Here is a 17,362-nt window from a genome sequence, read left to right as displayed (position 1 = left end):
GTTTGTGTACTAGGAAGTTTTTTCTGAAGCTATTTGTCTGGATTGTGGCCTTGGATGAAAGTGAAACATGGATGATAAGCAGTTCACACAAGAAGTGATCAGTAGCTACAGAACAATGTTGATGATTATATGGGTATATCAAATAACTAATAAGGAGGCACTGAATCATATCAGAGAATAAAATTTGTCTCGCTATTTGGCTAAAACAAGGAATCAGTTGTTAAGACTCATCTTGAGGCATCAAGGAATTGTCAATTTGGTAATGGAAGGAAGTGTGACTCCTGGACTACAGTTGGCATGTTCAACTAGATTTAGGGTGCAGTAGATATGCAGAGATGAGGTTTACACAGGATAGATGTGGAGAGCTGCACTAAACCAGTTTCCAACTGAAAACCACAACGACACTGACACAACCTGTTAATACCATTGTTTACTGACAGTATCTTACGAATTATGTGACGTGTGCATTTGTAGGTCAAACTGCAAATCCCCAAAGTGCAAGGGTTGTTTGCCCTAATGAAATCTCTCAGTGCCATTCATGCAGGTACGGGCCAAGTTATTTTATGTGCACTCCGACAAGCTCAGCGATGTGCGAATTGACTCAGAGTCACTAACCGTAGTAAGTGATGTGGTGTTCCACGAGGTTTCGTACTCTGCGAGCTGCACCGGTAGGACTGTGAGGTGCACAGAACACACTGTCATCGTCAAGAACCCGTGTCCCTCACACCAGGGCCTGCACGGCTTCAACTACGGCTGTGGCTAGGTAGACGTGGGAACGCGAATGCACCCTCAACCGGCCGGCAGTGCCGAACGAGTCGCCACAGACACCGCACGAGTAGCGCTTCCGACCCGTGTGCACCCGCCGGTGTTCGTGCAGGTTACCTGAGCTGACAAACGTCTTCTGGCATACCTCACAGGCATAAGGTCGCTCGCCTGTGTGCGTACGAGAGTGGACTTTGAGCTTCTCGTAGGACGCAAAGGCCTTGCCGCAGGTGCGGCAGCCGAAGGGCCGCTCGCCTGTGTGTACGCGAGAGTGCGACTTGAGGTTGTCGAGCCGTTTGAAGGCACGTCCGCACGCCTGGCAGCGGTACGGGCACTCACCCGTGTGCACGCGGCGGTGCACTTTGAGCTTATCGGCCCGCGCGAACGTCTTGGGACAGGAGTCGCACGCGTACGGCCGCTCGCCCGTGTGCACGCGTGCGTGGATCTTGAGGTAGTCAAACTGCTTGTAGCACTTGCCGCAGACACCGCAGCGGTACGGCCGCTCACCGGTGTGCACACGCGCGTGTGCCCGCAACTTGTCTGCACGGAGGAACGGCCGCGCGCACACTCCGCACCGCAGGTCACCGGCATGTGACTTTGCGTGCACCTCGAGTGCCGCCGCCGTCTCGAACGACGCCTCGCAGCTGACGCAGCGGTGTCGGCCGTCGGCCTGCGGTCCCGGGAGGTGCAGTGAGGTAGGAAACAGCCCGGCAGCTAGGTTGCCACTCGAGCCTCTGTTCTGGATTCCGCTTCGGTTTTCACTGATGTCCTGGACAAACCTGTAACACATGAATAAAAAAATCAATTCTGATCAGTTCACAGCCACCACTTCCTCTTCTATTGAAACTGTATAGTGTATTACACTCAAATTAGTATATAACCTGATACACTACTTTACCATACCACAAATGTTACATGCAAGATACATAGGACAAAACTTTAATCCCTTGTTACTTAAGGATTAATTGTTAATTTCTTAGTGCTATTTAATTTGCGCATTGAGCAAGCAGCCAAGGAAACAAGGGAGAAATTTGGAAATGGAGTTACAGTTCAGGGAAAAGTAATAAAAGCTTTAGCATTTGCTAATGACTTTGTAACTCTATTAGCGAAGGCAAAAAACTTGGAAGACAAGTTGACTAGAATGGATTCCATCTTGATAGGTGATAACAAGACGAAAATCAATAAAAGTGAAATAAGGCTAATGGAATGTAGACAAATTAAATAAGAAGATGCAGATGACACATTAAAGAAGTAAATGAGTTTTGGTATTTTGATAGCAAACTGATGATGGCTAAAGTAGACACCATGTACAACACAGAAGGGGAATAGGGAGAAAACTGTTTCCTAAAATGAAGAATTTGTCAACATACAATATTAATTTAAGTGTAAGTAAGTCTTTGTTGAAGGTATTTGGAGTGCAGCCTTGTGTGGAAGTGAAACTTGGTTGATAATCAGTTCAGAGATGAAGAAAACAAAATCTTTTGAAATCACGTGCTACAAAAGAATGCTGAAGATTAGACGGGTAATGAAAAGGTGCTAAATCGAACTGATGGCACAATTTGACTAGAAGAGGGGACCAGTTGATAGATATTCTGAGACATCGAGGGATCACCTGTTTAATATTGGAGTGAAGTGTGAGGGATAAAAATTGTACAGGGAGACCAAGAGATAAATAAAATAAGCGGATTCAAAAGGATGTAAGTTACAGTAGTTACTAGGAGACGAAGAGGGTTGCACAGGGTAGAGTAGCATGGAGAGCTGCATCAAATCTGTCTTCAGACTGTAGATGACAACGACGACAACAGCACAACCACCACCACCACCACCACCACCACCACACATATGTGTGGGTACAGAATGCTTCTGATAAATACGGCTGCCACTAAATTACTCAGAAAACGTTATATCTTTCGTCCATTATTTATATATAACTTTTTTCAAAATGCCCATTATTGTTATACGTTTGTAAGAAATATTAATATCAAAACATTTAGAAAATTATGTAATATAATGGAAAGTCTCCCATTTTTGTAAAAATACTGCTACTGAGACTACTAAAATTGGACACAAAATTGTCCTCTAGACAAAACGAATATGTTACCTAAATGGAAAAACTTAAATCTCAACATAAACAGATGGTGCTGTTAATTCTAATCGGATTTGTATAACAAGTATTATTATCTAAAAACACTCAAAAATGTTGCTGGGCACTCTTTTTCTGTGAACCCTTTTGGTGGCACAGTTCTTGGCTGGTTTCTGCATTGTATAGAAGTTTAGTGCAGGTACAATGTGTTTACTGTGTTTGGAACAGGAATAAAAGATATACAGAAAAAACTAATGGCCTGTGACAATTCATTTATAAACATGTGGTATGGATTGCAACCCAAAAATTCTTTTTGCAAACAGAGATCACTACTTATACTACTGTGCTAACAATAACAAAGATGACTGATGGAAATATAAATGTCGGTAGGCAGAAAGAATATTCACTAATCTTGACACGAATTTGAAAATAATTTCCAACTTACCCTCTTATTTCATTTCACACTGTGGGACTGTCACAAATCAATTCACATACGATATTGATGAAGTTTGCAAAATAACGGTATAATCAGTGTTCAGCACTGGAGAGATAAGAGGAAGTAAGACTCCATTCACATTCCAGGACACACGACACAATACAGGGTGCGTGTCTGGGAAATACATGTTCCGCAGCTGCATTCTGTTGCCATTTTATTGGAAATTCACTTCCACCCAGTTAACAGTCACCAAGACCTCTGCCACCTCTTGGTTAAAATTTATAAATGGACGTCTGCACGTCATTTGCTATGTACAGCACGTCTTACCAACACACCTATGTGTCAAGTTGGAGTGCAGCCAAAGGGAAAATCATACACTACCTGATCATAAGCATACGGACACCTATTAGTGGGCATTAATACGAGGTGTCTCAAAAATCTGCGGAGGAATAACAACCCATTCCTTCTCCAGACCCAAAACTGAGAAGGTAGATGCTGGGTCTGGTGCGAAGTTGACATTCTAACTTGTCCCAGAGGTGTTCTGTTGGGTTCAGTTTGGGACTGTGAGCAGGCTGGTCCATTTCAGGAATGTTATTGTCCACAAACCACTGCCTCTTAGATGATGCTTTATGCCAGGGTGCACTGTCACGTGATACAATCATCGTCTCCAAACTATTCACCAACTGAACACAGTACACAATGCCATAAATTGTGTTCCTATTCTTTCACATATAGTATTTTCTTAGACACAAGAAGGGGCCCACACACCCTATACTGTACCACCACCTCCTGCGTACCCCACTGTTAGCATTACGCATGACGGCAGCTGATGGTCTCTACACAGTTACCAAACCCCTCCACTGATCTGCCCCAGGATATATTGAGATTCGTCACTCCAAATCACTCATTGCCGGTCCTCCACTGTCCCACAATGTTATTCGTAGCATCGTGTCGAGCACCTCCTAGCACTGACTACAGAAATATGTGGCTTAGGAGGAGCAGCTTCACCACTGTATAACAGGCTTTTTGACTCCTTATACACAGTACATGCTACCTGGGCAACCGACAGCACTTCAGGATGAACAAATGGTTTCTTCCACCGATTTCGTGCAATTTTTTATGACCCTAATGCACAACACTTGGCTATATGAGGTCTGCCTGGACTCAATTTAGCTGCCATTGTTTCTTTGCGTTGCCACTTCACAATGTCCGTCAGTATACGAACTCTTCCCAGTCTTAGCTTGTTGTCCTGAGACTGGTTTGATGCAGCTCTCCATGTTACTCTACCCTGTCCAAGCTTCTTCGTCTCCCAGTACTTACTGCAACATACATCCTTCTGAATCTGCTTAGTGTATTCATCTCTTGGTCTCCCTTTATGATTTTTACCCTCCACGCTGCCCTCCAATGCTAAATTTGTGATCCCTTGATGCCTCAGAACATGTCCTACCAACTGGTTCCTTCTTCTTGTCAAGTTGTGCCACAAACTCCTCTTCTCCCCAATTCTATTCAATACCTCCAAATTAGTTACATGATCTACCCATCTAATCTTCAGCATTCGTCTGTAGCACCACATTTCGAAAGCTTCTATTTTCTTCTTGTCCAAACTATTTATTGTCCTTGTTTCACTTCCATACATGGTTACACTCCATACAAATACTTTCAGAAACGACTTCCTGACACTTAAATCTACACTTGATGTTAACAAATTTCTTCTGACAACACCTCCTTTTGTAGTGACAGGTTTGCCCGTCATGACATGTAGCGACCCACTCTATATTTTATAGGTATGCCTGGATACTTTTTATCAGATGTTGTTTGTGGCAGCTAGTGAACAGCTATTAACTACATATGTAGACAGCAAGGTCATTAATAACATGTGCAGTTACAAGCCTGCCGAGTATACACAGCTCACTTCAAATGCGCTGATGATAGCTATTCTGTTGTTGAATCTGCAACAAAGTACAGACCGAACTGCGACTGACTGCTGAATTACTTGTTGTTTTGAATTACATCACAATTGTGCAGCGCAAAAGTTCTAATAGAATCTGATCTGACAAAATAGAGGTGCATTCTTGCTTTTCCTCCACACTCTGCTTTTAGCCAAATATCGACATTCGTGTTACTGATAAACACACAGTACATCTGCACCTTTCCTGCTGAAACGCAATTAATGATTACATGCAACTTAGGAATACTGGTTGTGCTGACAGCTTTCAAATTATTTGCTATGTGGGTAGCGCTTTCTTCATGTCCTCCATTAGCGCCGTCATATGCTTCTTTTATGGTATGTGTTTTCAGAGGCATAATACATATTTTTTGGAGATGGTAGTATGTACTACTTTGGGTAAACATTTTGTATAATGTGTGGCCAATTTTTATTGCTTAGAGATTTCACATGTTGGTGCACCAGGTGCTTATCAACTGTCAATTTTATATTGTTGTCCAAGTTGTAAGTTGTGGTTGAGTTTACATAACTTATTCTCAACTGATTGTGACTTGTTGGGCTGTTATCTTGCCATGTCATCTTACAAGTCCCTACTATGTAGACTTATTTGAAAATCATATTCCACTACTGGAAGCGGCTCCTTTAGCTACTGGAATGGGCGTGTTCTTTCAGCACGATGAGGATCCTGCTCATTCTACTCCCCAGGCGACAATGTCCTCTAAACCTGCCATTACTCAGTAGATGGAGCATCAGAAATGGTTACGACAGTCCCCGCACATCATCACTTTAGATTTTAGCCTGTGGCAATGGCTGGAAGGTGATGTCTACAAAGAAACGTAAACACGACAGATGAACTGATTATTCAGTAGGAGAAGGTAAAGATGACGTCAGAAGAGTTACTGTGGTGTTGCCGAGAGAATTCGAAGTTTATTGGAGTAGAAGGTGGAATTTATGAAACTTGACTTTGAACTTAATGTTTTATCCGAACCAGTCTATAATACTATTTTCTAAAATAATTACTACTACTCTACCAAACACACTATATTCAGTACTTTTGCACTGTCTGTGTCAAAATCATATTACAGTATACCCCCATTAGCACAAACTCGCATAAGACAAACTCGCAGTTAATGTGGAAAAAATACTGCCCCCGGCCAGAATACATTAGCTGTTACGGGAAGTCTTATTGGTTAACAAGAATTTTGGTTAAGGTGAATTACGAACTCTTTTTCAGTCGCTAGCACAATATTATTACATTGTAACACTAACATCCCATGTTACATTACTTCTATCCCATGTTACGTTACTTTTCAGTGTTAATTTTTTTCCAAAATGTATTCAAGAATAGCTAAAACCCCACTGTAAATTTGTTTCTAATGGACTAAAGGTTGGCAGTCATGATTATCACCTCAACAATCAGCATGTATGGTACATTAAATAAGTTCAATAATGTGTGCATTAAATTTAGAAATGTATTCAATGGCAAGTGTTCTTTAGTCACAACCCAATCAAGTCAGAATACTGAATAAAAATCTACAAATGGTAGTATGCAAAACATGGCAAAGAGGAAACATACAGCTCTAAATGTACACTAAATCTTAAGATTCTAGGTGAAGTGGACCATGGTACAAAGAAATCAGCAATTGCATAGCAGTTTGTAATTCCCAAATCTACTTTATCTGTGATAATTAAGAATTAAGAAAAAATTATTAATGCTGCTGCATCAGGTTCTGGAAACAAATCTAAATGACTTTGTAGTGCTAAGTATGAAGACATCGAGACATTACTGCCAGAATGGTTCAATCATATGCGTGAATCTGACACATCTTTAAGTGCCCCTATGATTTAGTCAAAAACAAATGAGATTGCCAAAGATATAGGCATCAAATACTTCACTTGTTCTGCTGGTTGGCTGTATCAGTTCCAAAAGAGACATTCAATTTCATCTGTATAAATTTGTGGTGAAGCAAATAAAGTTGATGAAGAAAGTGCGAACAGCTAGTTGCATGAATTCAGTGGGATATGCCTCATGTGATGTGTTCAATATGAATGAAACTAGACTTTTCTACAAACTTTTTCCAAGCTGCCCCCTGGGGATAAACTGTGGTAAGCATCACTGTTGAGCACGCAGTACACAAAATGTAACTATTGCCTTCATATGTAATGCAGCCAGCAGTGAGAAGTTTCATCCCTGGGTCGTTGGTGTAAGTACGAGAAACCGTGTTGTTTTAAAAACATAAATACAGACACTTTACCTGGCAAATATTCTAACCATAAGAAAGCTTGGTTCGATGGACTTCTTTATTTCAACAGTCAAATAGTTGCTCAAAACAGGCAAGTTATTCTTGCATTGGGTAGACACACTGCCCATGACGTACAGGATCTGAACCTAACCAACATAAATGTTCAGTTTTTTCTACCAAATGTGACAAGCCACCTTCAGCCCTTGGGCAAGGGCACCATTTCTCCCACAAAGAGAGCTTATCACAATTGACTCGTAAGAGCTGCAATTTATGCTGCTGAAAACAATACTGCAACCCCAAACGGGAATCTCCTTGATGCAATAAAAGCCACTGCAGCAGCCTGGAACTCCGTATCACCACATCATATACAGAAGTGTTCTCACAGAGCCTGGAGTCATAGCAACAGTGAAGATGTCTACGAGTTAGATAATGTCGCTTCACCTGATGAATGGACAGTTCTGCAAGACATTGAAAACCCTGGGAATAGCACAGAGGAATTCATTAGTGCAGATGGCAGTGTTGTTGTACGTGCTCCTGTGCCAAAAGTTGTGACAGAGTGCAAGAATGGTCACCAGAAGAAAGTAAGGAGGAGGGAAACACAGATACCATTCTACCTACCCGTCAGGAGATGTTTGCAGCCTTGGACAGTTTAGAATCATTTGCTTCAACATCTGACTTCACTGCTGGGTTTACAGACGCTATAGTTACAACTGGTTGTGAAATTACAAGATTATAATTGAAACAAATGAGCCCTCGGTCACAATTATTTAAGTCTTATTGATCAGCCTTCAACACTTCTAAGAGTGCCTTGAACAGAATTAAACAATTAAAATGACCTATAAGATAGTTTTTATATATATTTTGTGACTAAAGCCCTTCTGGCCTGTTAATCATTCTATATGGACACGTAAGTACTGCTTCTGTCTTTTATTGTTAGTTAATGTCTTTTCCTATAAATCTGTAACTATGTTATAGGCCATTTTAATTCTTTAATTCGGATGAAGGCACTCTTAGAAGTGTTGAAAACTGGCCAATAAGACTTAAATAATTGTGACCGAGGGCTCACTTGTTTCAATTCTAATTTAGAAATGGTCACTGAACCAAGCAGCCATGTTTAAAACTTTGAAATTACAAGATGTTTTTGTTCCCGTGAATGTAACTGAACCATGCTTGAATTTGTTCCAAGAAAATTCTGTAATTTGTGAGTCTTGTACTTTACAGTCACTTTATAAGGTTATAAGCCTGCAGCAATGTAAAGTGATTGATACTGTAGTGTACTGTGCATTACTGTACTACTGTACATGTATAAGGGACATACAAAAAGAATCGAGCTGGAGGCATAATTACAGAAACCAGAACTTGTATGTTAGAAGTACTGACCCTGGCTGTTGAGACACTTGTCCCACTGTTACACAAGATGGTGAATGGCTGTCTCATAAAATTTCCGGGGCAGCGATGTTAACCGGTTGCGCACACATAGCTGGATGTCATTGTCCGAGATGAATCGTTTGCCCCTCAGGGCCTTTTTAATGGGACCAAAAATGGCGTAATCACAGGAAGAGGGATCCGGACTGTGTGGAGGTTGGCTGAGAAGCTCCCATTTGAATTTCTGCAGGAGTGCTGTGACTGTGTTTTAGCACAGTTGTGGAGCAGAATGACCCCACGGATGAGGTTGCCTGGTCATTTTGATTTGATCGCTTGGGGAAGGGTGGTCAAGATTTGCGAGTAATGTTGGGCATTCACTGTTGTCCCATGCTGCAGGAAGTGAATCAGAAGGGGGCCATCTTGGTCAAATAAGAACGTCAGCGTAACCTTTCCTGCACTCGTGTGGACGGCGAAGTCCAGCTGTACGTGTGGAATTGGTTAACATCGCAGCACCGGGAATTTTATGGGACAGCCATTCACTGCCCTGTGCCACAGTGGGACAAGTGTCTCAACAGCCAGGGTCAATACTTCTAACATACAGGTACTAGTTTCTGTAATTATGCCTCCAGCTCATTTCTGTCTGAACGCTGCTTATATATGTATTAAAATCTGTGTTTTTCACTTAACACAAACTCATGGTTTTTCCTCCCTTCAGATTCTTGTAACAAGGTTATGCTGTAATAATTTTGTAATCCTGTAATAATCTATTTCACAGTAATAGAATGATCTTTAGCACAGCCGAAGGTCAAGGTTAGGTTGGTAGATGACTAGCTGAGAGGCTGGTACTGGTGGCACACTGATCTGTAACATTGCCATAGGTTTCCATTATTTTTAACTAAATTATTTGGTTGTGTTTGTGGGTATTTCCCCTGCAAACTAAGTGTTTCTCTCCAGAAATACAGTTCAATCGTACTCAAGCACCTGGTATGTTAAGGTTGTTGATACATTAAATGCTATCCCTCAATCAAAAAGAAAGCGTGGTTACACCACAGGGTCAACAAATTAGCTGATCTACTATCATAACTTCCCACGACCCCTCGCGGCAGGTGTTACCAACACACCCTTTGACGTTAGAATGTTGATGGCCTTTTGGAACTTATACCTGGGTTTCTGTGAGGACCAGAAAATAAAAGATATTTTTCTGGAAAATAGACATTCCACAACTGTATTATGGTTTCTTTTTATGTATTTTTTTCATTCTTCATTATTATTTACGGGGTCACAGCCCCATTATAGAACAATCTTGTATAAAAACAGTACACAGAGAGTGGATCACTACATTACGGTACAAATTTTGGTAAACTAGTGAGGAACAGCTATGTAATCTGCAAGCAAATAGGTCTACTTCATCACATGAATTAAACAAATATGGTGAAATTACAAGTTGTGTCATTCACCTTAAAAACTAATAGATAAGATTGAGGAGCAGAGCCCCTTCACTTTATTATCATAATTATCGAGGCTGTCACATTACCTCACTTGTTCCCTAAAACTGATAGTATAAATACGTGTTTCTTGAATTTAGTATTGCAGTAAGAAACTGGTGGAGGTCATCAACTATCTTACAAATTTAATGACCGACATCCTTTCCTGCTTCATTCATATTTTAACAATGTTAAAACATTCACAACAATGTCTAGTTTCGCAAGATGCATTTCAGCAACATGCTGCCATGCCAGATGCCTATTTATGAATTACATATTACTATGTGATTCCAACAAAATCATCATACTTATAAAAAATATAATGTAAAATTATGAGCACTTGATGGTAGCAGCATGGTATCAGAAAGTGTTACACGAAACTGAATACATGTATTAAAAGGAGGCAAACAGAAAAAAGTGTTATTTATATATGATCTTTTCCACAATATGGCAATTACAGAAAACTGACTACTAACTACAACTAATAATAACAATCAAGAAGATATGAAGTAAGATTATAAGTAGATGTGTCTCCATAAGCCTTCACCAGTCTTCAAAACAACTCTAGGTTTAAAGACGATTTACTTCAAATCGCTCTGATTAAATTATATCAGTTTAAGTTTTTGTTCCACAGACCCAAAAACGAGATGATTCTCTTGGGTGTGGAACATGTAGAAAGTGTAACATAAAAACATAGAACATCTGAATATAATTCTCAATTCCCTGAACATTTATCAGGAGATTGTTAAGCTATGTGGATATATTACAGTAAACTGGAACTGCTAATATTTACATAATTAATACACTGTCAGAATGAAACACAGTTATACACTCTTAATAAATTTATCATACACAAAACTGAAATTTTTACATAACCTGATCTAACAGTCCCTGTTAAGATATTTGTCTATACAGTAGGGATTGCTTACCAAAAAGTCTTTCAAACTCAGTTTGAACTGTGCTTTGCCTGAAACTGAGTTTTAAATGGTTGCTGGCAGGTTATTGATAATGTGTCTTCCTGAATACTGGACCCCTTTTTGGACCAAGGTAAGTGATTTTAGGTCTTTAAGTAGATTGTTCTTGTTCCTAGTACTGATACTATGTAGTGAGGTATTGGTTGGAAATAGAGACATATTATTTGCAACAAGTTTCATTAAGGAATAAATATACTGAGAAGCAGTGGTTAGAATACCCAGTTCTGTGAACAGCTTTCTACATGATTTACTTGAATTTACACCATAAATGAGTCTTACTAAATACTTTTGCTCTCTAAAAACTTTTACTAGGTTTGACAAGTTATCCCAAAATATGACCCCCATATGATATAAATAAATGCAAGTAAGCAAAGTATGCAAGTTTTTTTTTAATATTTATATCTCCTACATCTGACATCATTCGCATAGTAAATACAGACTTGTTTAGTACTTCAGCAATTCTGTGGTACACCCTTCCTGCTTGATTTATTATCGGGTTTTAATGCCACAAGTTTAACACTGTCAACCTCTTCGATCTACATGTCTTCATATATTAGACACATGCTGGAAGGAAATCTCTTACAGGTTCTGAACTGCATATAGTGGGTCTTTTCAATGTTTAATGACAGTGAATTAGCTTCAAACCATTTATTATTGACAGTGAAAATTTGGCTAGCAGCCATTTCTAAATCTGTACAGGAATTGCTATTTATTGCAAGTTTGTATCATCTCCAAACAAAACAAACCTAGCATCTGGCAATGTAACAGACGAAAGGTTGTTAATGTCCACATGAAAAAGCAACGGACCCAAGATGGAACCTGGAGGAACACCACATTTAATTAATTCCCAGATGAAGACTGATTGCTTACACCACACGTATTTTGGAACAACATCCTTTGTTTCCAATTACTTAGGTAGCAGTGCCAGTGACACCACAATATTCTAATTTACTTTGGGGAATACTGTGATTCCCATGGTCAAAGGCTTTTGACAGGGTACAGCCTCTAATTTTTTATGTAATGAAGTAAGGACATTCTCACTGTACATGTACATCTACACTCCTGGAAATGGAAAAAAGAACACATTGACACCGGTGTGTCAGACCCACCATACTTGCTCCTGACACTGCGAGAGGGCTGTACAAACAATGATCACACGCACGGCACAGCGGACACACCAGGAACCGCGGTGTTGGCCGTCGAATGGCGCTAGCTGCGCAGCATTTGTGCACCGCCGCTGTCAGTGTCAGCCAGTTTGCCGTGGCATACGGAGCTCCATCGCAGTCTTTAACACTGGTAGCATGCCGCGACAGCGTGGACGTGAACCGTATTTGCAGTTGACGGACTTTGAGCGAGGGCGTATAGTGGGCATGCGGGAGGCGGGGTGGACGTACCGCCGAATTGCTCAACACGTGGGGCGTGAGGTCTCCACAGTACATCGATGTTGTCGCCAGTGGTCGGCGGAAGGTGCACGTGCCCGTCGACCTGGGACCGGACCGCAGCGACGCACGGATGCACGCCAAGACCGTAGGATCCTACGCAGTGCCGTAGGGGACCGCACCGCCACTTCCCAGCAAATTAGGGACACTGTTGCTCCTGGGGTATTGGCGAGGACCATTCGCAACCGTCTCCATGAAGCTGGGCTACGGTCCCGCACACCGTTAGGCCGTCTTCCGCTCACGCCCCAACATCGTGCAGCCCGCCTCCAGTGGTGTCGCGACAGGCGTGAATGGAGGGACGAATGGAGACGTGTCGTCTTCAGCGATGAGAGTCGCTTCTGCCTTGGTGCCAATGATGGTCGTATGCGTGTTTGGCGTCGTGCAGGTGAGCGCCACAATCAGGACTGCATACGACCGAGGCACACAGGGCCAACACCCGGCATCGTGGTGTGGGGAGCGATCTCCTACACTGGCCGTACACCACTGGTGATCGTCGAGGGGGCACTGAATAGTGCACGGTACATCCAAACCGTCATCGAACCCATCGTTCTACCATTCCTAGACCGGCAAGGGAACTTGCTGTTCCAACAGGACAATGCACGTCCGCATGTATCCCATGCCACCCAACGTGCTCTAGAAGGTGTAAGTCAACTACCCTGGCCAGCAAGATCTCCGGATCTGTCCCCCATTGAGCATGTTTGGGACTGGATGAAGCGTCGTCTCACGCGGTCTGCACGTCCAGCACGAACGCTGGTCCAGCTGAGGCGCCAGGTGGAAATGGCATGGCAAGCCGTTCCACAGGACTACATCCAGCATCTCTACGATCGTCTCCATGGGAGAATAGCAGCCTGCATTGCTGCGAAAGGTGGATATACATTGTACTAGTGCCGTCATTGTGCATGCTCTGTTGCCTGTGTCTATGTGCCTGTGGGTCTGTCAGTGTGATCATGTGATGTATCTGACCCCAGGAATGTGTCAATAAAGTTTCCCCTTCCTGGGACAATGAATTCACGGTGTTCTCATTTCAATTTCCAGGAGTGTTTATCGAAATTCAACCTGTGTCTTGGATAATATATATTATTTGCAGTCAGATGTTTAAGAAGACGCCTGAAAACAGCCTTTTCAAATATTTTTGAAAAGCCAGCAAAAGCGACTTTAGTCAATAGTTTGACGGAATCTCTTTATTCACCTCCTTGTAAAGAGGCTTAACTTCAGCATATTTTAGTCAGTCTGGAAATGTTCCACTGATAAAAGATCGCCTTTACAAATAACTTAAGATAGGACTCAACTCAGATGAACACACTTTGATTAACTTCATTGATATGTTATCATAACCACTAGAATAATTCGATTTTACAGTGGATGCTACTTCTTTGGGAGAATGAGTGTAATTTACATTTTACTGGAGGTATTTGTAGAGACTGATCTCAGATATTCCACTGCACTGTTTCCTGAATCTGATAACACCAAGCTGTACTGCTGTCATATATTCTCCACATAACGTAACAACATGTCTGTAATAGTTGTACGCCATGCATCATTTGCAAAAGTCTCTCCCTTTTTTTTCTTCAAATGTTAGACATAAGTGTGCAAGGCATACAACTGTGACAGACCTGTTTTATTACACAATGTGGAGATTGTATGACAGCAGCACAGAAGGATCTGATTTAAATTTTCTTGACAAAGACAACTATTAGCTTCCGTATCAAGTTTCACATGCTACCTGTACCGGCAATTTGTTTATATTATAATGTATTTTTAAGGTACCTCAAAAATGTTACTTCCTGTCATCTTAAATTAGCTGAAAACTGCATTCACAAGATGCTGCATTATCACAGACAGTTCATTAACTAGTCCCACGGTGTCAGTATCTCACTATCTTTGCACTAAAATGGGCTGTATATTTTTCACAATTATATACAGAACTTCCATTTAAAGGTGTTTCTGAAGAAGAAATTACATTAGATGGAACGGTTTGATATGTGAGATCTGCTTTCCACAGCACTTATCACACTACTGAATATCTTCAAGCTCTCTAGTCCAAAGAGTTTCAGCCCAGTCCTCGGTCAGCAAAAATCAGAGGCCTTCGGTCAAAGAGTATGTTTGCTCCAGTATTTATATCCAACAAAACTGTAGCAAAGCAGCAAGCAGATAGCTGAACATGGGCACGTTGTATGGACACCAGCCGCTTCAACCATGTGCATTGTTGTCACATAACCATTCATTCATTAGAACCCATCAAACAGAAAGATTCTCAAGGACGTGGGATGAGTCAAGGTATACATTAACAAAAGACAAGAAAAACACAGAAACTTAATCTATATGCAGTATTAACAATAAACTATCACTATACTGCTTAATGTTATTTATGCTGATGACATAAGAGGGTAAGTCAATTATTATCCGAAATTTAGTTATATTTTTGTTTATTCTGGTAGTACTGTTGTTTTACATTTATGACGCATGCTTTGTTCTATCTTTGCAATTTTCACGCTGTTACGATAGTTTCATTATCGCTGCTGTGCTGTTAATCGTGGCTGCTTCGCTGTCTATTTGAACAAAGAAGAGCTGCGTTCAGCGATCCGTTTTTCGTGGTCGGAAGGCGTGTCAGGGGCCAAAAATGGTCGAAGATGTTCGGTACAGTACGGGAACAGTGTTTTGCCACAACAGAGTGTCTATGAATGGATTGAAAAATTCCGAAATGTTCGCGTAAGTGTTACGAATGATGAAGGAGCTGGACGACCGTTTACTGCCACAAATGAAGAAACCATTGAGCATTCATGTGAAATGATTCTCTTAGACAGACGATTAACTATTGACAAAGTGGCACATTGCCTCCAAATTAGTTATGGTTCTGCCTACGAAATCAATCCACAACAGACTTGGGTTTCATAAAGTTTGTGCAAGATGGGTCCCAAAACAATTAGCACAGTTACATGAACAAACGCACTTGGACATCTGCAAAAAATATTTGGATTGCTATGGTAATGAAGGGGACAACTTCTTAGACAGGGTCATTACTGGTGACGAAACATGGAGCCATCATTATAAGCCGGAGAGTAGACGCCAGAGTATAGAATGGAAACATACAAATTCACCGTGCAAGAAAAAGTTCAAGACCCAACCGTCTGCAGGAAAACTGATGCTTACGGTTTTTTGGGACACACCAAGTCCAGTACTGGAACATTATGGGGAAAGGGGCACGACAATAAACAGTGTACGTTACAGTGAGATGCTTACTGCTAGGCTAAAGCCTGCAATTCCAAGCGAATGCCGAGAATTGCTGTCAAAAGGTGTTGTGTTGTTGCACGACAATGCCCGTAAGCAGCCCACACTGCTGAAACACTCCAGAAACTCAAATTTGAAGTACTGGATCATCCTCCATATAGTTCGATCTTGCCCCTTCTGAGTGTCACTTGTTTGGTCCACTCAAACAGGCAGTAAGGGGCCATCGATTTGCCTCCGATGACGCAGCGAAAGAAGCGATGCATTCCTGGCTCACAGCTCAACCGAGAACCTTCTTTTATGAGGGCATCAGGAAGCCTGTACAATGACGGATCAAGTGTGTTGAAATGCAAAGAGACTATGTCAAAAAATGATGGTCTTGTAAATTTTCTATTTGATTACAATAAAATTTTATAATTACTTTGCAGATAATAATTGACTTACCTTCTTATAAATTAAATCAAGTAAATTAGTAAGGAAGCTGCTACTTTGCAAAAGGTCAGTTTTGCTGTACATCTGCTGCTTACTTGCCATTAGCAGCTTAATAATTACTTGTTACAGTGGCATTTGTGAAGGGGAATATTTTTTACATCTATAAGTACTGAGTCCTATTTATAATACACTATCAAACCTGGCAATGCTTTGCAATTGCTACATTCCAATGGGAATCGGATTTATGAGGGCACACTGAAAAGTAATGGCTCTGACCTTTTTACCTCGTTCTTAATATCAGTGGAGACATTACATGTCACCCATATTACTCAGTCGACGTTCCCACTTTGATGATGCGAGATGCAACCCTCTGTCACTAGACGACTTCAAATTGCAACATGTAACATAGCGGTGTTTAACATAGCTCTGTCATTGCATGATAAACAGTGTGCTGTAATCGGGTTTCAACTGCAGAAAACGTGCCTTTAATTGAAATGCACAGAAGAATGAAAGCTGTGTATGGTGACGATTGTATTGACATCAGCACTGGAGGATTCTGGGTTGGTTGTGTTCATAATGAAGGAAACGGTTGTGCTACCCTCAACACGTGTGACATAGCTCGGAGTGGACGACCACATACGGCAACTGGCGTGACTCATTGGAATCGGGATGATGAATTGTCAGAGAAACTGGTCGGATAACACAGACATAGCTCTAAGGTAAGTATTGCATATCACGAGAGTGTGTACAGACCGTCAATGAAGAACTGTGGTGTAGAAAACTGTGTGAATGGAGGGTACCTCAAATGCTCGTTCCTAATATTAAGCAGCGGAGACGGGGCATACGGAGAACCCTCATCTTCAGCAGGACAATGCCAGACCATACGTGAGTGCTGCGACATCTGCAACAACCCGATGCCTCGTGTTCACTGCTGTGGGTCATCCTCCACACAGTCCCGGCTTGGCCTCATTCGA

General features: G+C 41.5%; 1 protein-coding gene across 1 annotated transcript in view; it reads right to left on the bottom strand.

Annotated features, from left to right (window-relative positions):
• Positions 1 to 721: 721 nt before the first annotated feature.
• LOC124719736 (zinc finger protein 664-like) overlaps positions 722 to 17,362 on the bottom strand; it is a 168,575-nt gene continuing 151,934 nt past the window's right edge. The window contains exon 8 of the mRNA XM_047244938.1: positions 722 to 1,541. Coding sequence (XP_047100894.1) covers positions 722 to 1,541 — 820 coding nt within the window. The remainder of the gene's footprint in view (positions 1,542 to 17,362) is intronic.

Source organism: Schistocerca piceifrons, chromosome 11, assembly GCF_021461385.2.
Source record: "Schistocerca piceifrons isolate TAMUIC-IGC-003096 chromosome 11, iqSchPice1.1, whole genome shotgun sequence".
Classification (NCBI taxonomy): domain Eukaryota; kingdom Metazoa; phylum Arthropoda; class Insecta; order Orthoptera; family Acrididae; genus Schistocerca; species Schistocerca piceifrons.
This window is presented reverse-complemented; position numbering and strand designations above follow the sequence as displayed.